Raw genomic sequence first — 23,878 nt, 5'->3', positions numbered from 1 at the left:
GTGTCAGACTAGGACTGGGAGACCAGGGTTCAAATCTGCACTCAGCCATGAAGCTCACTGCCAAAGGGCTGGTCACTGCCTCACAGGGCTGTTGTGGGGATTAAATTGTGCTGAGTGGGGAAGAATCACGTTTTCCACTTTGAGCTCCTTGGAGGAAAAGGTGGGCTATGAATACATGCAATCATAGAATCTTAGATTTGTAGAGTTGGAAGGGTCCCCAAGGGTCATCTAGTCCAACCCCATGCAATGCAGGGATAAAAATGAGGTAAAATAAAAGTTTTGGACTACAACTCCTGAATGTTAGCCACAAAAGGCTGGGGCAGATGAGAGTCGCCATCCAAAATATCTGGAGGGCACCAGGAGAGCAGAGGCTGTTCTGGAGGCTGGAGAGGAGGATCAGTTGGGTTTTGCTCAGCGTTGAAAGTGTTATAGTGCAGGTACCGTTGCCTCTGTTGCCCACACTGATTTCCCTTGTCATCTCTGATTCAACAAGTGTGGCAGGCTTTTTTTTTCTATTACAGCAACCTCAAAGCCTGCACAACCTGTGTGACCAGAAGCAGGAGAGGGATATCTGCAGGCCTTGACACCTTCTTTCAAAGTGCCTTGATCCCTGGAGGAGGAAAAAGCAAGCCACTGTAGCCATGCAGCCAGTCTCTTGCTGGACTACAACTCCCATCAGCCCTGAGCAGTAGGGGCTGATGGGAATTGGAGTCCCTGGAGATGCAACACATTGGCTAGTTCTGCATGCTTGTCTCTGAAATGCCACACAAATCCCTGCGTGCCCCCCATGCCGTTTTCCTAATGGGGGCTGCCCTACATTCCCCCCCTTCTCTTCGGCTTGGTTGCTTCTCTGCCTTGGGGTGCAATACAGGAGACAGCTGCAATGATTTCTCTGGGGATTCAAATCCAGAGAGAGGCAAAAGCTGCATTCTTCCTGATGTGGGGCAGCTGAGGCTAATTCGCCGTCCTCCTCTGAAAACAACTGACTAGCACGAGCCTTTCCAGATACCAAAAGGGCTCAGATCCAGCTGGTTCTGGCGTGGTTTTCTGTAAACAGACTTCCCGGAGCCACTCCTGAGCCATCGCTTGTTGGCTGCAGCCCAGAATGTTGCACTCCAGAGAGCAGGGCGAAGAAGTTCATGCTGTATTCGCAACAGAGCTTTAGTAGCAGGAGAAGGAGCTGTGCAGAGGTTGTTAAAAGGTGCCTCTGTCCTCGCATCAGGTAGCTGTGAAACTGCCTTGGAGTGTTGTCATCACCATTGCCATCCTGATTATCTGATGCAGGAATCTGCTTGTAGGATGTAATACAATAGATAAAAATAAACAAAACCAGAAAATTTAAAACAATGTGCAGTACAAAATCCCTGCAATGCCCAGCCAATAAAATATTAATATGGCAACCTCAACTCTCCACCCAGTGTGGTGTAGTGGTTAGAGCAGTCTTTCTCAACCTTTTGTCCCTAGCTGTGGTTGGCCAACAACTCCCACCATCCCTAGTAGGCAAGACCAGTGGTCCAGGATGCTGGGAGTTGGAGTCCAACAACAGCGGGGGACCCAAGTTTGAAAAATGACCTGGAAGCTCAGGGTTCAAATCCTCACTCTGCTGTGAAGTTCACTGGGTCACTTTGGGCCATTTGCCGTATCCCTGCCTAGCCTACCTCACAGGGTTGTTGTTGGGGTTAAGTGCGGAGGGGGGGAGCATGTATGCTGCCTTGCGCTCCTTGTAGGAAAGTTGGGATATAAATGCTAATAATTGTACCGAGGTGGCTTTCGCCTCTGGAAGCTAAGGCCCGAAAAAGACCCAATATGGAGGCCAAATGGCCAAAATATTGGGAAATATTAGAAAAAGATGGAGACAATTGGAAATTGCAGAGTTTGGAGAAAATGAAGGATAAAGTGCGAGACTGGTTACATTACGCTCAGATTAAATAAGTTTTTAAAAATGACAAAAAGTTAGGGTTCCAGGTGGAGAAATCGAAATTAGAAACAGAATTGTTAGAACCAAAGACTAAGGTACTATCTAGAATGTATAACTTGCTGTTAAAATGGAATACACAAGACGAAATGGTTAAATCGGCTATGATAAAGTGGGCACAGGACATTGGGCACAACATCATGTTTGAGGACTGGGAAAGGTTATGGACCACTGGGTTGAACTTCACCGCATGTAATGCTCTGAAGGAAAATGTAATGAAAATGATATATAGATGGTACATGACCCCAGTTAAACTTGCCAAAATATACCATTCGTCTGATAATAAATGTTGGAAATGTAAAGAAAATGAAGGAACATTCTTTCACCTCTGGTGGACATGCCCTAAGGTGAAGGCCTTCTGGGAAATGATATATAATGAACTGAAAAAGGTATTTAAGTATACCTTCACTAAGAAACCAGAGGCCTTCCTCCTGGGTATTGTCGGCCAGAAGGTGCTAAAGAAGGATCGAACATTTTTTATGTATTCAACAATGGCAGTAAGGATACTCATTGCTAAAAGCTGGAAAACTCAAGATCTACCCACACTGGAAGAGTGGCAGATGCAGCTGATGGACTATATGCAACTGGTCGAGATGACTGGCAGAATCCGAGACCTGGGAGAAGAGAGGATTGAAGAAGATTGGAAGAAATTTAAGATGTATTTACAAAAACATTGTAACTTGGTTGAATGTTAAGAAGGATGCTAGATTATAAAAAATTGGCCACCACTAAACTAGATTTGAACTCGATGATAAGTGAGATTAAAGAAAACATAATTTTTTGGGAGAATTGCTAGATTATATTTAAATGAGTGGATATAAGACCGTAAACAAGTTGATAATTTGCTTGGAAAAACCTTTTAACGATGTAAATGGGAGCAGGAGACGTGAGGGAGTCCAAAGAATTGATGAAACTACGTTGTGTTGGAAGTAAGATTGTTTATTATTTGTGTATTTGTATTCAAAAACTTTAATAAATATTTATATAAAAATAAATAAATAAATGCTAATAATTGTAATTAATAATTAATTAATAGTAATAGATGGGCACCACAGGCACCAGCTCAATTACAAACTGCCTGAGTGAACAAGAAGACCTCAGATCCAGCACCTAAACAGGGGGATGCAGAGTGGCCATTGCTAGTTATTGTGATATTCAAAAGCAGATATTGTGCACTGTGCAAGAATGAACGCATGGGGAAAGCTAGTTTTGATGGCAAAGCACACAGCTTTCATGCTCTGGAAGACCCAAAGAGCCATCGTTCTTGTGATGGGAAACACACCTGGTAGCATTGCAGATGGCGGGTGGTGGAAGACTTCTGGCTGCACTGGGAAGTCATTGGATCAAGGTGGTGATTGAGGCACGGGGCCAAGTGTGGCCCTCCAAGCCTTTCTCTCTGGCCCTTGGAGCTCTCCCCGAGCCACAGCCTTCACCAACTCCACTTTGCATCCTCCCTGAGCACCTTCACCTGGCTGGAATGTGCCCATAAACCAGAGTTTATGTTGGATGGTTGGATGGGGGGGGGAAGGGTTGAGTATGTGCATAGCAATTGCTGCCCTGCCCATTGTTGCTTCTGGCCTCACCCACCACTGACACACAGGCCACAAAAAGCTGCCTAGAAGCAAATGCAGCCATTGAACTGAAAAGGGTTCCCCATCCCTGGGCTTGGGTGCTGGGCTTTGTCTAAGCTGGCCAGCTGCCCCATTGCTCTCCTTTGAGCAGCTGACTTTGCTGGTTGTTTTGAGAATGACACAGGTTGCTTCTGTCCTGAGAGTCTTGCATTGGCCTGAAATTAATGGCAGCAGTCAGTTTCATTGGCACATCCCTGGTTTCCCCTGTGGCAATAGGCTTTGTTTGGAGGGCTTAGATGCCCCTGGGCTGTGTGTGGAGTGAAACCCATTGTCGGCTAATAACTTAATTGCCTTAGTCCAATTCCTTCTTCACTTTCAGTTAAATCTCTTGGTGCCATCTGGTAAGGTGCCAGCAAAAATAGAGATAACCAGGGACAGAGCACATTTAAAGTTGAGTTTGATGTGCCCTTTGCACAGCACAGGAGGCTAAGACATCAGAATCTTGTTTCAGAGTCTTAACCTTGAGGCCCTTTCAGTTGCGATAGTGTTCAGGTGCAGAGCAAGCATTAGAGGGGAAAACCTCATGAGAGCTTAATTTTCAATGAAGCTGTTCTAATCAGCCAGTGTGTTTCTTTCTCTTGGGGAAAATGCTTTCACTGGGATTCCCTGGAGAAGTGCTGGGAAACCCTCTTCTCTTTGGCTCCCAGCTCCTGTTTGTTTACAGCAGCTTGACCTTTCAGTTTCCTTTTCAGGCTGTGGCCTGGGAGTCACCTGGTGGCAGCTCCTTATAGGGACAGCCTTGCCATGTGGTGGTGGGTTTGTAATAAAAAACTGGGGTGATTTGGCTTCTTTTCTGCCTGGAGAACAGAGTAAGCAATGAATTCCATGTAAAGGAGTAAAAAAATGCTTGTCCATCTCTTGGTAGCAATTTTTTTTGCCAGGGGGAGGAGGGTTGTGAGCTTAAGAGTCTCATGCTCTACCGACTGAGCTATCCAGTTGTGCATTCACGATTTTGAACAGCTTCAGGTGTTGATTGAACCTTGATTTATTTTTTAACAACTTTCTAGCTCTTCTGAACTGTCAAAAGGAGGGGAAACTATCTGAGTCCAGGCTGGGGAACTTGTGGCCTTCCAGCTGTTGTTGAACTACAGCTCCCATCATCCCTGACCACTGACCATACTGGAGGGGGCTAATGGGAGTTGTAGTCCCAATGACACCTAGAGGCATGCAGGTTCCATACGCGTGCTTGGAGAGGTTGCCTCTGGGGATTTCGTTGTATCTTATAAACTCAGGCAGCTTGCTTGGGTCTGGTGGCACCACTGTGGGCAGAGAATGCTTCTTGGGGCCTAGCCCTCTCCTGGACAGAGCAAATCCCTGCAAGGCGTTTTGAAGGAGGCGCTACAGATCCAGAACTGGCAAGCGTCGGCTGAGGCCCTTGGAAAAGTTCTCTCTTTTGTCACAGAAAGCAACCTCTTAGCTTTGTGCTTTTTTTCTTTTCCACATTCACTAGATGGAAAGCTATGAGCTCTGGGAAAACTGCCTGCTGGGATGCTTCTGCTAGTCATTAGTGAGAGTCTGGTAGGTTTTTTTCGGCATTGGCTGTGTTTGCTCCAAACGATGGAGCTAGTCCTGAGACAGAAAACATTAACCAGAAGGCCAAAATCAAGGGGCTAAAGAGAAAGGGGTCATCTCTCCCTGCTTGCTATGGGTCTGAACAGTGTTAGCCATCCTTGGATGTTGGCAAGATTCGTCTTCAGCCATAAGTGGGCATAGGGGAAGAAATTTGGTTCGGTTTGCATTTTAATGTGGCTCTCCTTAATTTGCACTTCCTGAAAGAATATGCAAACTGAATAGACCAGTGGTCAGCAACCTTTTTCAGACATGGGCCAGTCCACCATCCCTCAGACCATGTGGTGGGCCGGACTATACTTTGGCGGGGGGGGGGGAATAAATAAATTCCTATGCCCCACAAGTAACCCAGAGATGCATTTTAAATAAAAACACACATTCTACTCAGGTAAAAAGACACTGATTTCCGGACCGTCTGTGGGCCAGATTGAGAAAGCAATTGGGCTGCATCCGGCCCCCGGGCCTTAGGTTGCCTATCCTGAAATAATAATAATAATAATAATAATAATAATAATAATAATAATAATAATAATTTATTTGTACCCCGCCCATCTGGCTGGGTTTCCCCAGCCACTCTGGGCGGCTTCCATAAAAACCAGAAATACACTAAAATATCACAGATTAAAAACTTCCCTGAACAGGGCTGCCTTAAGATGTTTTCTGAATGTCAGGTAGTTATAGACCCTATCCTTCAACACCTGTGATTCTTCGGATTTTGCAGCAAAGTTCTGTTAAAAATGCATCTATTAGGTAGAAAGTGTACTTAAAAAGGCATAGTTAAAATAATATGCAAAAGTGTATTATCATATCTTCACTTATACATAAAAATGTAGTTATCATGCTGCTCGCCTGGCTGCCCATCGCTGCAGTGTGAGGAAAGGCCTGCTGGCTCAAGTGAGCTGTTTAACGCAGAGGGGATGGGGAAATTAAAAGAAGCGAGGCTTGGAGCAAACTGTAGGGGAGAAGTGGGGCAAGCTGTGGGGGGGGGGGATAGGTGACGGGTAGTGTGAGGTGTAAAGGGAGGGGGGGCATAAGGTTTGGGGGAGGGCAAAGGGGTAGACTGGTGGATGAGCACAGCCTGCAGGGGTGCCAGTCTCTACTTAATTATACAGTGGTACCTCAGGTTACATACGCTTCAGGTTACATATGCTTCAGGTTACAGACTCCGCTAACCCAGAAATTGTACCTCAGGTTAAGAACTTTGCTTCAGGATGAGAACAGAAATTGTACTCTGGCGGCGCGGCAGCAGCAGGAGGCCCCATTAACTAAAGTGGTGCTTCAGGTTAAGAACAGTTTCAGGTTAAGAACGGACCTCCGGAATGAATTAAGGACTTAACCTGAGGTACCACTGTATTACAGAAACAGTTTTCGGGTTTCAGGCAGGAAAATTCCTAGCCCTACTTGGAGAGGGTGGGGATTCAACCAGGGACCTTCTGCATGCAAAACAGCTGCTCTAGCGCTGAGCTACTGGCTAGTCCATGTTCAGTAGCTCTTCTTTAAGAGACCAGTAAGGGCCTGTCACCCCTGCAGCCCTTTCAGCTGCCTGGTCATAGAATGATGGAAGGAATCCTGAGGATCTTGTCCAGCTCTCCCTGCAGTGCAGGAATGTGCAGCTGGCCCATATGGGGGTCGAACCTGCAACCTTGGCCTTAATCAGCACCATGCTCTAAGCAGCTGGTCCTTGGCCTCTTAGCCCCTCCTTCACCATTGGAGCACCCAAAGTAGTCCATGGGCCCATAATGGCTTCAGGACAGTTCAGCAAAAGGCGTCCAGAGATGGGAGTCAGGCTGAGAGCTCAGAGTCTGAGAAAGAGATTTTGCAGCAGAATGAGGTGCTGTCACATCTTCTGCCCGTTGCTGTGTAAGGAGTCATCTGCAGTGGATATCTGGCTTTGGAGAAGCACCTGAGAGAAGCACCAGAAGTTCAGGAACGTTTGATCTTCCATCCTGCCTCTTTCCTGAAGGTGACCACCAACAGCGCCTTACCTGAGAGCTACAAATTTGGTTCTTGGACTTCTCCACTCTTCTACCCAGTGCTGCAAACTCACTCTCCAAGAATCGAGTTCCCACAGGTGTCCTATTCTCTCTGGTGACGGAGGTCTGGGAGCATCGCCATGCCAGGCCTGACCCCTTTATTGCTGCCCACCCATGTGCACAACTTGAAGCTTTCTCCAAATTCTTTGCTCACAAAGGGGTTGCCCGGAGATGTGGTGGCAGATGCGTTTCCCAGGCTGCCTGTGTGATGGAAGCCTTTCAGCTGTTCCAGTGAATCCATTGAGTGGGGAGTGAGTGGGGGCTGGTATTTTGTCTCCTAGTGCATTGAGAGCCAGGAATAAATTGCTTTTCAGTTAGAACTAAAAGCATGCAATTGAGATGACTGCTCTGTCTGAGAGCAGGGTTCTGTACCCTTTTGCCAGAGAAGGACCAGCTTTTACAATGAGGGTTGCAACCTGTGTGTCTTTTGGAGGCAGGATCCACAGGGAAGCTGTTAATTGCCTGCCTCTGTAGCAAAGCTTTTTGTGGGGCAGCAGTATACCTGAAGTTCCACTTAAGATGTGCCATGTTTGATGGTGGTTCTATTTGGTTTGCGTTCATTTGCCTCATCCTCATAACTATATGTGGACTGATTAAGGAGATAAGTTTCCATGTCTGAGCCTTCCAGTAACAGAGAGATAAAATCACCTTTATTTGGGGGGGGGGGCAACAAACTCTGTTTCACCCACGTGTTCAGGGTGGTGATGTTCTTCCCCTTGATTTTTTTGCAATCCATGAAAGCCACAGTTATGTTCGAAGCCTGATATTTGATCTGCCATTAGCATCCTAATAAGGAATCTAATTCGCTAGAAAGCTTTTGTGAAGAGCTAAAAGATTGGGTGGAGTTTTTTGGGTTCTTTTAAGCACACTCTCCAAGGCTTGAATCAGAGTGGCTCTGGTATAGAAATACTTGGCACATGGTTTTGAAATCCGTCCACAAACCGAACATTGCAGGGTTCATCACTTCTTCTTTGCTATGTTAATGTGGAGGCTTGCACCTCCTGCTTCACCCATATGGTGTAGTCTAGGCATGTTCAAAGTCTGTTTTGGGGGCCTAATTCAGTCTGCCGGTCAGTTTAATCCGGCCCCTGCGGCAGTTTATTTCTTGGGGTAAAAATCCTAAAAAAAAAAAAAGCTCAACAGCTTCAATCCTAAACAAAGGTCAATAACTTTGGTCAGCCCTTTGGTTCACTTCATCAAATCTGGCCCTCTTTGGAAAAAAGTTTAGACACCCCTGGTGTAGTCCATGGGTAGGCAAACTAAGGCCCGGGGGCCACAGCCAGCCCAATCACCTTCTCAATCCGGCCTGCGAACGGTCCGGAAATCAGTGTGTTTTTACATGAGTAGAATGTGTCCGTTTATTTAAAATGCATCTCTGGGTTATTTGTGGGGCATAGGAATTCGTTTATCCCTCCCCCCCCAAAAAATATAGTCCGGCCCCCCACAAGGTCTGAGGGACAGGGGACTGGCCCCCTGCTGAAAAAATTTGCTGACCCCAGTGTAGTCTTCTCTCCCTCCCTCCCTCCCTCCCTCCCTCCCTCCCTCCCTCCCTCCCTTTGTGTTAGGTTTTTTTGAGCTTCTTTTTAGGTGCCATAATGAGCTTGATTGGCTGTGCCCGGATGACACCGCTGCAAAGGATGTGCTATCAGTCCCCCAGATGGCATGGGGAGCACCTGCAGCTGCGAATGAGCAGAAGCTGCAGGAATTTGCCTTCTTCTAAGCTGCCTTAGGAATGGCTTAGAACAAGGCTAGGTCAACGAGGGGGGCCTTCAAATGCCTTTGGACTGCTGACCTATTTGAAGTTGGGTTTGCATATGTTCAGGACTTAATCCTGGTGGAGAAATGGACCAGCAAAATCCGAGAAAGAAGATAACATAATAAATCCAATTATTTTTTACCATGGCTGGTTCCACTTCAGTTCATATGCCTCAAATAAGGAGCATAGGTACAGGCCACCCAAATGGGGATGTTTGGAAGGATGTTTTTGTATAATCGAAATGTGTCATTTAAAAATATATATATGCACCTATTGTGACAAGTTCTGTTAAGTTTGTGTGGGAGTGGGAAGAAGGAGTGGAGAGGAGGAGAAAACCTAAGTTGATGTGTTAATGTTTTCTTGAAAAATCATTTAAAATTATAATACCTTTGGACTGCAACTCCCATCATCTCTGGCCGTTGGCTGCATTGGGTAGTGGGGTGTCAGGGAAGAGTTAGAAGTTTCCCGTTTCTCAGAGGGAGGAAGCATTCCCCAAGGGGGGAAGGAGAGCAGTGAATCTAATAGAAGGGAGCAAGAGGAACAACAGGGAGGGACCGGCTGTTCCCAGGAAAGGCAAGGGTTCAGTTCTAGCTCAGATTGGGAGGAGGGGAGATACAGGCCAGCTCTAGCCAGGAGGGTAGGAAAAAGAGGGGGAAAGCGAAGGGAAGGGCGCCTCCGCCATTTTGAGGGTGGCTGGTCACGGAGAAGCAGAGCTCAGAAGGGATCTGAAAGAAGTGACTCTGAGGAAGAATAGTTAAGAACCGTTTATAAGATTGTTTTGTTAATACACAATAAAAAGTTTTATAAAAGAACAAGAAGCGTTTGTGTGGTGATCTGAAGAGGACAACAACCAGGCCTGACATGGGGCTGCTAGAAGTTGGTGTCTGAAATATCTGGAAAGCACCACATTGACTTTTACTGCATTAGAAAGTGGATGTACATCTTTAAATAAATGCATTTTTAGTTCAAGAGAAAGGCAGGTAAGAGGTGACATGTTTATCAGATTATGCCTGGCATGGAGAAAGTGGATAGAGGGAAGTTTCTCTCTGTCTTAACCCTAGAACTGTTGCAGGAACCACTCAGGGGCATTCAATGAAGCCGAATGTTGGCAGATTCAAGAGAGAAGAAAATCCTTCCTCATGCAGTGCATAGTTAACCTGTGGAACTCACTTCCACAGGAGGCAGGCATGGCCACCCCCTTGGGTGACTTTAAAAGAGGATTGGGCAAATTCACGGAGGAGGTGAGGGGCTATTGATGGCTGCCAGCCAGGGTGACTCTGCTCAGCCTCCACAGTCAACGGCAGCAGTGCTGCTGAATACCAGTTGCTGGAAAACACAGGAGGGGAAGTGGCTATTGTGCTCCAAACCTGCTTGCAGGCGTCTCACAAGCATCTGGTTGGCCACTCTGAGAACAGGATGCCGGACTAGACGGGCCATTGGCCTGATCCAACAGGCTCTTGCTGTGTTTAGACTCTGCCAGGAGTAAATCTCCAGCATTTTAGTGATAATGTACTATCCTTCTTGGCTATTTCATTTTACTCTTTAGAAACCTTGCTTAACATTTCTCTGCCCTAACCCAGATTTAAATGCATCTGGCTAAAGGAGAATCAGGAGCGGAAAGGGCCAGGATGTGAACCCAGCCAGTCCTTCTGTAGTTCTCCTTTTGTAGAAGGATCAAAAAAACCGGGTCAGAGTCGCTGCCTCAGCTCAGGAGGGTGTTGAAAATGCAATAGTGGCAGAGCTTTTAACTGGACTCATAAATCTGTTCCTTTTTGCAGATTAACCACCCCTAAGAATTCTAAGAATGCCCAAGGAAGGGAGAGAGCGGCTACGGTTTAAATGTATCGCCTTGGTTTCTGCTGCAGTTAAATCAAAGCTCCCTCTGATATCAGAGTCAGAACCACTCAAAGGACACACAAGAGTTATTAATAACTTGATTTTATAGCAAAAGAATCCAAGCACATTTGCAGAGTGCAGAAGCAATTTGCACTGCTTTTAATGTGTGTGCACGTAGTGGCTATTTATGTCGTGTCATCAGTGTACGCTGGTGTTTCACAAAGCATAGGAGAGGTCTCTGCCCCAAGTGGCTTCCAGTATTAAGAGTCAAGATGATGCCCAAGTGATCACTGTGCTCTGCAGATGAGAGCATCCCCCAGATGCCATCTTATCAAGAGCTCTCTTCCTCAAATGTAGGAATTGGGCCTTCAATCTTGTGGCATCTGTTGAGAACCTTTCCCCCTTTGCAAGGCTGGCCTTGATTGCGATAAACAAATCTGTATTAGAATTGCTTGTAGATGTTTTCAGTTGTTTCATCTCTCTCCGAGGGATAGCTCAGTTGGTAGAGCAGCAGACCTGCTCTAATCTCAGGACGGTGGGTTTGAGCCCCACTTTGGGCAAAGGATTCCTGCATTTCAGGGGATTTGGACTAGATGATCATCGTGGTCCCTTCCAGCTCTAGGATTCAAGTGTTTGCTGCCCTGGGCTCCTCTGGGAGGAAGGAGCAGGGTGTGAATTAATTAAATAAATACAAACAGAGGCAGGGTGTATATGGGAAAGAGTGTTTCATTTTTGCACACTTAACTGAAAACTGGGGGAACTCGCCAGTTTCTGTGCGTGTACTTGTTTTGTTAAGCATTTTTGTTGCAAAGTTGCAGGTGAGCTGCTGTTCATTCAGCAGAAGAGCTCTGCTCATCACAGGGCACTGGCTGGAGACCAAGTCATAGGACCCTTTTTTGGCCAAACCCCCATAAGGCTGCTCATGAACATCTTTCCCACAGCTTAAGCTTTATTCTTACACACACACACACACACACACACACACACACACACACACACAGAGCCCCCAGGGAGAGCTTGCCACTTCCCAGCCCAGAAATGTGCAGATTTCTTCAAATGATCTAACGCACAAAGATATTTTGGGGCAGTTGTATAACTGGATGGATATACTGATTGACGCTGCCCACACTTTTGCTTCCTCACTTTAGTTCCTTTGTATGGCGCTTCCCACAGTGAGCTGTGCCCAAAGTGGTTTTACAACCAACTTTTGGAATATCAAAATACAAAAGCATTTGGGAGTGGAGAGAAGAAGCCAGCGTGCAAAACATACCAGTTACTGAGGTGTACAGTAAGGGGGTTGTTCCAGGATATGGCATAGCCTGGCTTGCATAATTCCATCCCAAAAACACCTTAGTTCTCCCTCTAGAAGGTGCAAAGAAGTTATAATGTTTTCAGTCATAGTTTAACAATGCAGGGCCTGGGAAGTTGTAAACCTTGGTTTGTTGGAAGATATGCCATGGTCTCATCACTCAGTTTGCTGCTGCTGCTGCTGCTGCTGCTGCTGCTGCTGTTGTTAGTACCCTAACACACCCTGCCACACCAAAAGATTGAATACTTATAAATGCAGAACGAGTACTACATGGCACTTGTAGCAGTGCTGGTTCTGTGAGTCAAAGTGCTGTTGTGGATGCCTATGGAGTGAGGCAATCACGGTTAATGGGGCGTTATGCAGTACCTGACTGTGTGTTGTCTTGTCTCCTGCCAGGAAAAGACGAAGGTGATTGAGCCCTTGGACTACGAGAATGTCGTCTCCCAAAAGAAAGCGCAGATCTACAGCGACCCTCTCCGGGACTTGCTTATGTTCCCCATGGAAGACGCCTCTGTGAGTTGTTGTTGCTGCTTCTCCTCCTCCTTGGCATTTGGGTCTCAGCAGCAAGCTGGTCACCTCATTTCATTTTTGCTTGTTTGAATAGTTTATTTATACCTCTTCATATTGCCACTTCTGAGCAGCACACAATAGGAACACAGCCTTGGAAATTGATGAATGCACCTGCCTGCATCTTTATTGTTGAAAGAGGGTTGGACAAATTCATAGACTTAATAGAATCCTAGAATTGTAGAGCTGGAAGGGACCTTGAGGATCATCTAGTCCAACCCCCTGCAGTGCAGGAATATGAAGCTGTCCCATACGGGGATTGAACCTGCAGCCTTAGTGCTATCAGCACTCCACCGCTCCAAACAACTGGAGGAGAAAGCTATCAGTGACTGCTAGTTGAGGCAGTAGCAATGCTTCTGAATACCAGTTGCTGAGAATTGCAGGACAGGAGAGGGCTCTTGGGCTCCTGCAAACTCCTTTTGTATTCACACCGGATATGCTGCCCTTTTGCCATGCAGAATTGTTACTTTGGAACTTTGACCCTCTAGATATATATTGATTGATTGATTGTACTTATATACCACTTTGCAGGCAGATCTTGCAGTGTGGATTTGCATAAGATTATTGCAACAATAAGCACAAATTTTTTAAAAAGGTTACAAAAGAATAAGAAAAACAACTTGTTTGTATAGGGGGTGAAAACTGTTTCTTCTTTGTCTCCCCTCCCCTCAGGGCAGGGTGGTCCTTCAGATGTCCATGTTGTGGCCAAACTTGCTGGAGTTGTGGATGAGCAGCATCTGGGATGAACAAAAATTCCCATTCCTGCTGTAGACACATCTGCATTGTAGCTCATAAGAACCTACAAGCGCTAGGAATCAGGCCATTGGTCTGCCTGGTCCAGCATCCTGTTCTCACAGGGGCCAACCAGGGGCCTCAGTGGGAAGCCTGGAGGCAGGACCAGGACACAAGAGCAGTGCTCCTCCCTCTTCCATCCATCTGCAAAGCCCCCTTACAACTCTAGTCATTCTGCAGCCTCTGACTGCTTTTACTCCCCCTTCCAGGTCTCTGTTGTCGGGCGCCAGAGGAGGACTGTTCAGTCTACAGTGCCAGAAGATGCTCTGAAGAAGGCTCAGAGTCTCTTTGTCCAGGAGGTAAGGGTCCTGAAGGCTGAAGGTCATGAAGGGGTGCGCGTGCAAAATAGGTCTTGCTCCTTTCCCCCTTTAGGTAAAGGAAAAGAGAGAGACCTGGGTGAATAGTCCTTTCTGCATGCTCCAAAAGCACATAGAAAGCCTGCAGTGACGCCGGAGAGTTCTAGGGCACAGTCCCAGTTTTGGGAGGCAGGATGGGGCAGCTACACACACACACACACACACACACACACACACACACACTTTGCAATAGTCAATTTATCTATGTACCACATTTTCCACAACTCCCAGGTGAATTGTAGTTTCATTAGGAGAACCGTAAACTGCTGCTTCAGGTTTAGGTGCAAATCCAGCAGGCTTGGGAAGATTTGGGCCCTTTTTGAAAGAGTTGGTGCATTTGGAACTTAAGCTTCCTGTGTTGTGTTGCTCAAAAATGAAGGGTATTTCTTCTTTGTTGAACTCTGCATTAAAAAAAAGTAACTGAGGAAATTGATGTTTGTTTATTTATTTTTTGAAAACCAAATGTGTGACTTGCTTCCTCTTTTTAATTATGAAAGCATGACAATAACTGCTGAGGACAGACAAGCATAGAACGGAAAAGACACTCATGATGTTTCCTGTGAAGGGCTTTCTTTAAATTATTTCTTTAAAATAATTTTGCAAATTAAGACAGGGAAACAAGAGTCAGACATCTGGCCGATGTATCTCAGAAGTGCAGAACAATTTTAAGTGCAAAGCAATTGATAATATTTAGCTCAGTACTGTCTGTAGAAGTGGTGGGGAACCCTTAACTTCCAGCATCTGCATGGCTTTTGGTCAGAGGTGGTGGGAGTTGTAGCTCAACACTATATTGAGGGCCACTGATTCCCCATTCCTGATCTACACTGACTCTCCAGGGTTTCAGACAAGGAGTCACCCTGGACCTACCAAGGAGCATGCAAGGCAGAAGCTCTGCCACCAAGTGTGAGTCTATGTAGTAGCTCTGTATACAGGAACATAGAAGCTGCTTTACACCAGGCCAGGACTTTAGTCCCTCTTCCTCAGTATTGTCTACCCTGAAGCTGCTATCCAGAGTTTCAGCCAAGTGTATCCCAGGCCTTCCTGGGAAGGATGCATGCTGTTCCACTGAGCTAAACTGAAAGAATGGGCGAAGATTAAATTGTGCAAAACATGAGTTTGAGGCAGTTGAGTTCTGCAGGAAGCAAAGCACCCACGTGAATCTTTCCTGTATCTAATTTTGTAGTTCCTCATATATGAATTAGCAACCCTGGAATACTGAAGTTTATAATCCTGGTTTTTGTTGCAGTCTTTAGCAGCAAAGGCAGCTATGAACTTTAACCGCCTTGCATTCAATTTCCTTCACAGTGCATTAAAACCTACAGCTCAGACTGGCACACAGTGAACTACAAATATGAGGACTACTCGGGGGATTTCCGAATGCTGCCATGGTAAGTGTTTCCCCAGGGGAAATCAGCCTCTTCACAGCCTTTCCTTTCAGTAGGATGTCGAAACCCGGATGTTCAGAAGTTCCTTAAACATCCTTCTAGCCGCCTCCCCTTCAAAAAGGCAACCCAGGTCTTGGTAGTACAGTGGTGCCCCGCAAGACGAACGCCTCGGAAGACGAAAAACTCGCTAGACGAAGGAGTTTTTCGTTTTCTTAGCCGCTTCGCAAGACGCATTTCCCTATGGGCTTGCTTCGCAAAACGAATCTTGCCCCGCAAGCTCCGGGGATAGCGGGGAAGCGCAGCACGTCTTCCCCGCTGTCCCCGGACCTCTTTTGAAGCAAGGGGCGGCAACGGGGAGAAGCGATTCTCCCCGCTGCCCCTTCCCTTGCTTTAAAACAGGTCTGGGGACAGAGGGGAAGGTGCGCGCGCCTTCCCCTCTGTCCCCGGAAATTGCGGGGCAGGCAACGGGGAGAAGCAATCTTCTCCCCGCCGCCCCTTGCTTTAAACAGGTCCGGGGACAGAGGGGAAGGTGCGCGGCGCTTCCCCTCTGTCCCCGGACGGTCTCCATAGGAACGCATTGATTGATTTTCAATGCATTCCTATGGGAAACCGTGCTTCGCAAGACGAAAAACTCGCAAGAAGAAAAAACTTGCGGAACGAATTAATTTCGTCTTGCGAGGCACCACTGTATTTCTGTTTCATTGACTTCATTTCAGAGGTGTCTCTGCTGCCTTTCAGCTAACACTAAAAATAATTTTAAAAAATTGCAAGTTTTATATACCTCTTAATCAGCAAAATCCTCTAAGCCTAAAACCTAAAACAGTATTTACTATTTATAAGATTTGATTGTAAAAAGAATCCCTTGAATACAGAAATAAAAGAATGAAATTATCAGTTAAAAAAAAAAACAGATACAAGAAATAATTAACATCACTGTTCAGTTAAACATCTGATTCAAACACATGTAAGCTTGGTACGCATCCGGATTCGGCTTGCATACGCAAAAATGTTTCCGGCAGGTGCCGTGAAGAGTGCAGTGAAGGTGCCTGCCTCACATCAGATGCGGCTGCTGCACAGTATAAAATACTCATTTAAAAATACTGATCAGACATGAAAAACAAGTTGGCATACAATTTATCAAAATCCAACTAAAAGCAGCAGTTTAAAAACAATTACCCATACTAAAATACACAAATACCAGAGGCACAAATACAAGATGGGTGACACCTGGCTTGAGAGCAGTACATGTGAAAAGGATCTAGGAGTCTTGGCTGACCACAAACTTGACATGAGCCAACAGTGTGACGCAGCAGCTAAAAAAGCCAATGCAATTCTGGGCTGCATCAATAGGAGTATAGCATCTAGATCAAGGGAAGTAATAGTGCCACTGTACTCTGCTCTGGTCAGACCTCACCTGGAGTACTGTGTCCAGTTCTGGGCACCACAGTTCAAGAAGGACACAGACAAACTGGAACGTGTCCAGAGGAGGGCAACCAAAATGGTCAAAGGCCTGGAAACGATGCCTTATGAGGAACGGCTAAGGGAGCTGGGCATGTTTAGCCTGGAGAAGAGGAGGTTAAGGGGTGATATGATAGCCATGTTCAAATATATAAAAGGATGTCACATAGAGGAGGGAGAAAGGTTGTTTTCTGCTGCTCCAGAGAAGCGGACACGGAGCAATGGATCCAAACTACAAGAAAGAAGATTCCACCTAAACATTAGGAAGAACTTCCTGACAGTAAGAGCTGTTTGACAGTGGAATTTGCTGCCAAGGAGTGTGGTGGAGTCTCCTTCTTTGGAGGTCTTTAAGCAGAGGCTTGACAACCATATGTCAGGAGTGCTCTGATGGTGTTTCCTGCTTGGCAGGGGGTTGGACTCGATGGCCCTTGTGGTCTCTTCCAACTCTATGATTCTATGATTCTATGAAAATTACTTGTCTGGGTAGAGCTGCCTAAACAAAAAGTTTTGCTTATCTCACCTTCCTCCGAAGTCGCTCCATCCCCCGAGAGAGCGGGTCCTCTCTGCCCATATGCCTTTCTGGAAGCTCCATCTATGGATTCATTTGTTATTCAGCCATGTTGGGCAAAACATTAATGAATGCTTCTTTTAAAAATAAAATAAATGTGTGTTTGTGTGTGTTTTCTCTTAGCAAATCCTTCAGCCCCGACAAGATTCCAAACCACGTGTTTGAAATTGATGAAGACTTTGAAAAAGATGAGGTGAGGAGAAAAGGGTCAGCCCTTTGTCTGGTAGCCGATGAAGTGCTCGGTGTAACTCAAAAGCTTTCCTAATCATATACCAAGGGAAGCTTGTTTGCTAAAAGTTTCAATTGTTACAGAACAACAATGACAACTTTCAGTATTCGTGTGGTGTTTCCAGGTGCTCAAAGCCAGTGTCCAGCAACAAAGAACATAATTTTAAGAAGGGCTTTTCAGCCAGTTCAGGCCAATTCAGCATCCTGCTTTCCAAGTTACCAACCAGACGCCTGTATACACTCCCAGAAGTAAATAAGCAAAGGAACCATCCTTTATGCAGGGCCCAGGAGTGGATGCTTAGCTAATCAACCTACCAGTTCTTTCCTGGAAAACACCAGTTCTCTCCCTAGCCAGGCTCTAAACCTGGACATCTTTATTTTTATTATATTTACATCCCCACTTTGCCTCCAAGTTGCTAAAGGTGGTGTACATGGCTCTCCTTCTCCCCCACTGTATCCTCATGTCAGCCCTGTGAGAGGCAGGTTAGGCAGGCAGTGATTGACTGGCCCCCAAGGTCACCCTAAGTGGGGAACTGAACCTGTGTCTCTGTCATCTTAAGTCCAGCATTCTCACTTCTGCACCACACTGGCTGCAATTGGAAGTAGCCCCAGTTGGGGAAAAGCTGCATCTGTGGGTGTAGGAGGGACTGAGCCTGGTGGTTTATCTCCTGGGAAGGGTTTCCTACGTCCTTGCCTCCACATCACAGAAGCAAATTGTTTTGGGGAAACAATTGTTTGCCGAATTAACGTCTAACTCCTGCCAGATTGCAGAGGTGGTTTGAAAGAGAGAGAGAATGAGAAGCAGCTTGCCACATCTAAGAATAGTTCTGTTACCTTATTTTAGAAGCCGTAACAGGCATCCCGGATAGATTAATCTAAAGCTAATCTGGAATCTCCCCCTTTGCAGTGGGACACTTATTCCCAAACAGTTCCTCCTGTAGCCGCTGCTCCTAATTCTAGCCCAATGGGTGCCATGAATTTGATTTGAACTGATTTTATAATGAATTGATTTTAGAATGCTGTATTATTTTATTGTTGTCAGCCGCTCTGAGCCCATCTCCGGCTGGGGAGGGCGGGATATAAATAAAAATTTGTTATTATTTTTATTAGCCTTGATGCTGTCCCACGTCTGCTCATCTCAGACCGAGGTGTGCAAACAGGGCATTCCCCTCCCAACCCCTTTTCATTTTCATTTTTAAATTAAAATTTTCCCAGAGAGCCTCCAAAATGCATACCTGTATTCCCATGCATACAACACAACTTGTGGCACTTTGCACCTGTAAAACACACCCTTATTAAGTGATCCACAAGTTAGTATAAACCTTTGGAACTGGCTTTTGGTTTCCTGGAGAATTTGTAAATGAAATTAAGCTCCACCATTCTCCCACAAAGGTATATTTGCGCCTTGTTCCTCTTGCCAATCTTAATTGGTTTTAATTGGTGAGCCTTAATTGGTCAATCAATTTTTCTGTAAGGGGGAATACGTCCTATTCCCATACATTCTTTAAACTGTTCTGGAATGTTACACTAAGAAAAATCCAATTAGGGTTTATCCAGCAAGTCCTGATTCCCATTTAAATGCAGACTCACCCCCCCCCCCACTTTTTACCATGGAGTTGTTGAAAGTATTATTATTATTATTATTATTATTATTATTATTATTATTATTATTATTATTATTCCCTGCCCATCTGGCTGGGTTTTTCCCAGCCACTCTGGATGGCTTCCAACAAAATACACTAAAACATCATACATAAAGAACTTCCTGATGCAGGGCTGCCTTCAGGCATCTTCTAAAAGTCAGATAGTTTCTTTCCTTGACATCTGACAGGAAGGTGTTCCACAGGGCAGGCGCCACCACCAAGAAGACCCTTTGCCTGGTTCCCTGTAATTTTGCTTCTCACAGTGAGGGAACCACCAGAAGGCCCTCAGAGTAGGACCTCAGTTTGGCTCCTTTTCCTTGTGTAACTGTAAATTCAGAAGGCATTCAGAGAGCTGCTTCCTTTGTAGGCTTTTGATTCCACATCCCTCCTTTCACATGTGTGACCAAATGCTGATTTGTACACTTTGAATTTGTACACTCCCTTGGTGGAGCAGCAGAACAAGGTCATACAAGGGACACACACACACACACACACACAGAAATGAACCACCGGGTGGGTGTTTGTGTGGAGACATGCAACTCAAAGGTATCTGAGGTGGCTAGATTTTAAACACTAGTTCCTAATACAAGAGCAACCTCTATTATTATTTTTACCGCCATCAGTGTTTATTAAATTTCTTACCTGCCGTTCACCAGCAGGTCACAGGGCAGACGACAGCAATTTAAAATTCAGAATTGAAAGCAGTTAAAACATTTTACATTTGCCATAATAGGGTGGGTCCCGAAAAAAACAACTCCCAGGTGTTGCAGACCAGGGTAAAGAAGCAAGTCTTCAGCATTTGCTGAGAGCTTTATAGTGAAGGAACCAGGTGCACCCCTGTGAGAAGGGAATCCCACAACATAGGGGCTGCCACAGAGAATGTGGGGTATGCCACACCCACACCCACCCACACGCCCAAACTTCTCAGGGTGATGGAACTACTAAGAGGCAGTTCTTTCCCGTTGCACCTCTTGCGTTGCTTGCCAGACCCTTTTCTCATGGTCCAAAACATCTGGAGGGCACCAGCTCAAGGAAGGCAAGGGTGGAAAAGCAGTGCCTGGTGTGATTTAGTGCAGCTCCTTCTTTGAATTGCAGTAACTCTTTTGTTTTTGCTCTTCCAGGATTCCTCGTCACTATGCTCGCAAAAGGGTGGCGTGATAAAACAAGGCTGGTTGTACAAGGCCAATGTCAACAGCACTATTACGGTCACCATGAAGGTGAGAGGTGTTGTATGTGCTCGCACCTTGCACAAGAGTCTGATTTTCATTTTCCTGGGGAAACAGGTTCAAAGGACCCAGGCCTGCAAGTCTGGGGGTTCTATCAGTGGTTTAGTGGCACGGGGTCAAGGGGTGTGTGGGTGTGAAAGACTTGCTACTGTTTCTGCAGCAGATACCCCTTCCACAGCACCCAGCACCCTAGAGCTGCCCAACCAACAGGAAAGTGGAGCTTTTAAACCCCCAAGGAAAAGGTCTTCTTGCCCTTTGGAGCCAGTCAAGAGTGAGAGGAAGTGAATCAACCCTCTGAGGACTGGCTCCTAGGGTCACTCTGGAAAAGGGGCATGGGAAGAACACTGGTGGGGGAGTTTTTCACTTATTTGTTTGCAATATTTATATCTCGCTCTTCATTGAACGAAGTAATAAAAGCAGAAAGAGGAATGCGCACGCACACACACACACACATTATGAAATTGTATAAACAGGAGGACCAATAAACAGCAATTCCGTCAGCAGGTACACAAGCATAATTATGAAACAAAAACCAGTATTTCCAATTTAATGAAATACCTGGATAAAAACAATCAAAACATTCAAGCAAATTGAACAACCAATGATTTTATCAGCAGTTCACCACCCCCTACTTGACTTATGGCAGCCCAGCCCCTCCCTCCCTCCCTCCCTCTCTCTCTCACATAAAGAGGGCCCCACTTTGTGCCAACAGATGCTCACTCTGTGACTCTTGAGTAACTTAACACCTTTCAGCCCCACACTCCCCAGAGCATCCATGTGCTCACCTTGAGTGGTATTAATTGTTGTCGTCAAGCACCTGCAGCAAAAATCCCTTCCATGCCTTATCCACAGTAGCATCAGGACAAAACACACAATGGAGAAAAAGGGGTGGCAACAGAGCACAGCAGACTCTCCTTTTCCCAGTTCTGAGGAAACTCGTAGGCACCAAGATCAGTGGGGTTGCCAGGCAGTGGGGAACATGTGGGATTTGCTGGCCTCCCCCATCTCTCATCCACTGCTCTGCATGTCATGAACAGCATCCTGGAAACCGTATTTCCATAGGTATGCGTCAGAGGTTACCAGCATGACATCCTTGAGGTTTTCTTCTGGTGCCCATGAACCCCTGAAACCCTCTACCATCCACCACCCCTTTGATCAGGAGGTGATGAGGGGCAGTACTTTCCCTCCCCCCAAAATAGGTGCCAGAACTCACCATGAAGTTGTTGCATTAAGTCACCAGGCTAATCGGGGCAGCCCTCAACAGATGCCGCTTTGACAACACCCACATTTACTGCCCGCAGAGATGTTAAAACCTACATCAGGCTGCCTCCCCACCTTGTTTGGGGGTCACCCCTAGTCCTGGTGCAGGTCAGGTAAATGCACCCCCATCTCCCTTGTTCTCTTAGATCCTGGTGGATGGCCAGGGCAGCTCAGAAAGGCCCTTGCTCAAACATGCCTGTGCAACGGAAGGCCTGGTTAGAAAGCTTAAAGCCCGCCACTGCTAAACAGGAGATGGATTGGAGAAAGGGGAATACGAATTGGCCCCGTTCCCGTAGCTTGACCAACTATGGCTAGGACCAAGGCAGAGTCGTAGATCTGGCCAGCTTCTGTTTTGACTTGAAATGTTCATTTGGGCTTCTCAGAAGTACACAAAGGCAAGATGCAGGTACAGGGAGCATTTGCCTGTAATGGCACCAACCTGAGGGGTGCTGGAACTGTGCTTTGGTGCTCCCCAGCTGAAAAACAGCACGGGTGCTTGTGATGGGGGCATACCTTTTTCTCCCTATAGCTGAAGGAGAAAGTTGGAAGGGTGAAGCTCTTTCCTGCTTCCTCTTTCAGCTCTATGTGTTTTTTGAGGCACAGATTGATTCTCCTGGCTCTGACCAAATTGCTTGAAAAAGTGTGCTCATGCTCTTTCTGTATCTCAGTGGAGCAGGGGAGTTGGTCTGGCAGGGGCAGAGCGGTGTGTTGCACCCACAGTACGAGCTCAAGAACCGAACTGTGCACACAGGCCTGGAAGGCAGGAGATCTGTGACTAACATCGGACTCGGCTCTTGAATCTTTGGACTGCAGGCACAATGGTCCTGTCAAGTGGCAGGTGTTCCATTCAACCTCCCTAGCTAGTAGCGCACTTTATGCTGCAGAGCTGCTGAGGTTGCTAATTAAAAAAATAAAATAAAACCAATGTAGTCACTTCCAGCCATCAGCAAATGAAGCTACAGGTTTGGCTAGCAAGCAATTGCCTACTAGGAGAACTGCACAACCTCTTCCAGTTTTAGCACTCCTCTCCAAGTCCTGAGCCATCCAGCACAGTATTCTTCCATTTAGGAAGTGGATGGCGCTCACCCCCTCCCCACCTTGCAGCTCTTGTAAAGAGACACCCGCCTGATCCTGAAGGGGGTGTCTTGCTTCCACGGGTGGCATGGAACTCCAGTGGCCCCACGCCAGTGGTGGTTGGGACCAGAATCAAAAGCAGAATGCGTAATACATATATTTTACTTCTGTACATTATGCTAGTTTCTACACACTCAACAAGCCTCTGCCCTCCATCCAAGCAAGTGGAAGGAATTGTGAGAGTTCAAGGCTGGATAGGTTTTAGGGCTGCATTAGGAACCCCGCCCCCCCAGCTCTAAGGTGTGTCCCATCCAACTATAGAGAGACATGGCACCCAAACTCTCCTTCTGGTGCTGAGGCCTGTGATGCCACAGGAAAGTTGCAGATTGTCAGTGCTGGAGAACAAATTTCAGCATGCAGACTGCAGGCCAGTGCAAAGCTGTTGCCCAGTTGCAGGAAATGCAAGAGCTGGTTTAAGTGTCAGGACTGTCCCTGCCTTCCAAAGCTAAGCAGCAGATCAAAGCTCTCAAGTCTGTGTTGTTCATTAAAACAAGGGGTGCTGGTAGGGAAACAACAGCTCAGCTTTACAGAATCTGTTGTGATTGCGACAATAGTGCTAAAGAAATTGATCTTGCACTGTGCCAGTGAAGCAGAAATATAATTTCTTAGTTCTTCTCTCCCCCCCTTCTTTTGCAACGGTGAGCAGGTGTTCAAGAGAAGGTACTTCTACCTGACACAACTTTCTGATGGCTCCTACATCCTGAACTCCTACAAGGATGAAAAGGTCTCCAAGGAATCCAAAGGCTGCATCTTTCTGGATTCATGCATTGATGTCGTGCAGGTAAACGCTTGCAAAGCATGGGGAAGTGTTCCAACCTGTGAATCCTCCCCACACACAGTTTTGAGTGGTACAGGCCAAATAAAGGTTGACCACCTCAGTGGAAACCACAGTCCAGAAAAGGGGAGCCTGCTGCCCTGCAGCCACCAGTCAGCATGGCCAGTGGTCAGGGCTAGGGATGGAAGGATCTGTCAGTGGCTGTTCTCTCCATTTCTCATTTTTTTCAATCTTAAGTTGCCCAGGTTTCTGTAGCAATTTGCATTTAAAAAGAAGCACCTCATGAATGTTTTTCAGCATTTCTCCAGATCAACACATTTTTGTCAGCAGTTTTGATTAATGTACCCATTTATGCAAGCGGTTTCTACAATGTGTTT

At 46.3% G+C, this 23,878-nt stretch overlaps 1 protein-coding gene across 3 annotated transcripts in view; it reads left to right on the top strand.

Moving 5' to 3' along the window:
* DOCK11 (dedicator of cytokinesis 11) overlaps nucleotides 1-23,878 on the top strand; it is a 169,723-nt gene that overhangs the window by 5,594 nt on the left and 140,251 nt on the right. For 2 of the 3 annotated variants that reach the window (XM_081846723.1, XM_081846724.1), the window contains exons 2-7: nucleotides 12,506-12,622; nucleotides 13,678-13,767; nucleotides 15,130-15,212; nucleotides 17,359-17,428; nucleotides 20,228-20,323; nucleotides 23,373-23,507. In XM_081846723.1, the coding sequence (XP_081702849.1) occupies nucleotides 12,506-12,622; nucleotides 13,678-13,767; nucleotides 15,130-15,212; nucleotides 17,359-17,428; nucleotides 20,228-20,323; nucleotides 23,373-23,507 (591 nt within the window). Of the gene's footprint in view, nucleotides 1-5,079; nucleotides 5,125-12,505; nucleotides 12,623-13,677; nucleotides 13,768-15,129; nucleotides 15,213-17,358; nucleotides 17,429-20,227; nucleotides 20,324-23,372; nucleotides 23,508-23,878 lie in introns of those variants that run through there. The other variant, XM_081846725.1, reaches the window with a different exon arrangement.

Source organism: Podarcis erhardii (genome assembly GCF_964252035.2).
Source record: "Podarcis erhardii genome assembly, chromosome: Z".
NCBI lineage: Eukaryota > Metazoa > Chordata > Lepidosauria > Squamata > Lacertidae > Podarcis > Podarcis erhardii.
The sequence above is the reverse complement of the archived record's forward strand: the minus strand, read 5'-3'. Positions and strand labels throughout refer to the sequence as shown.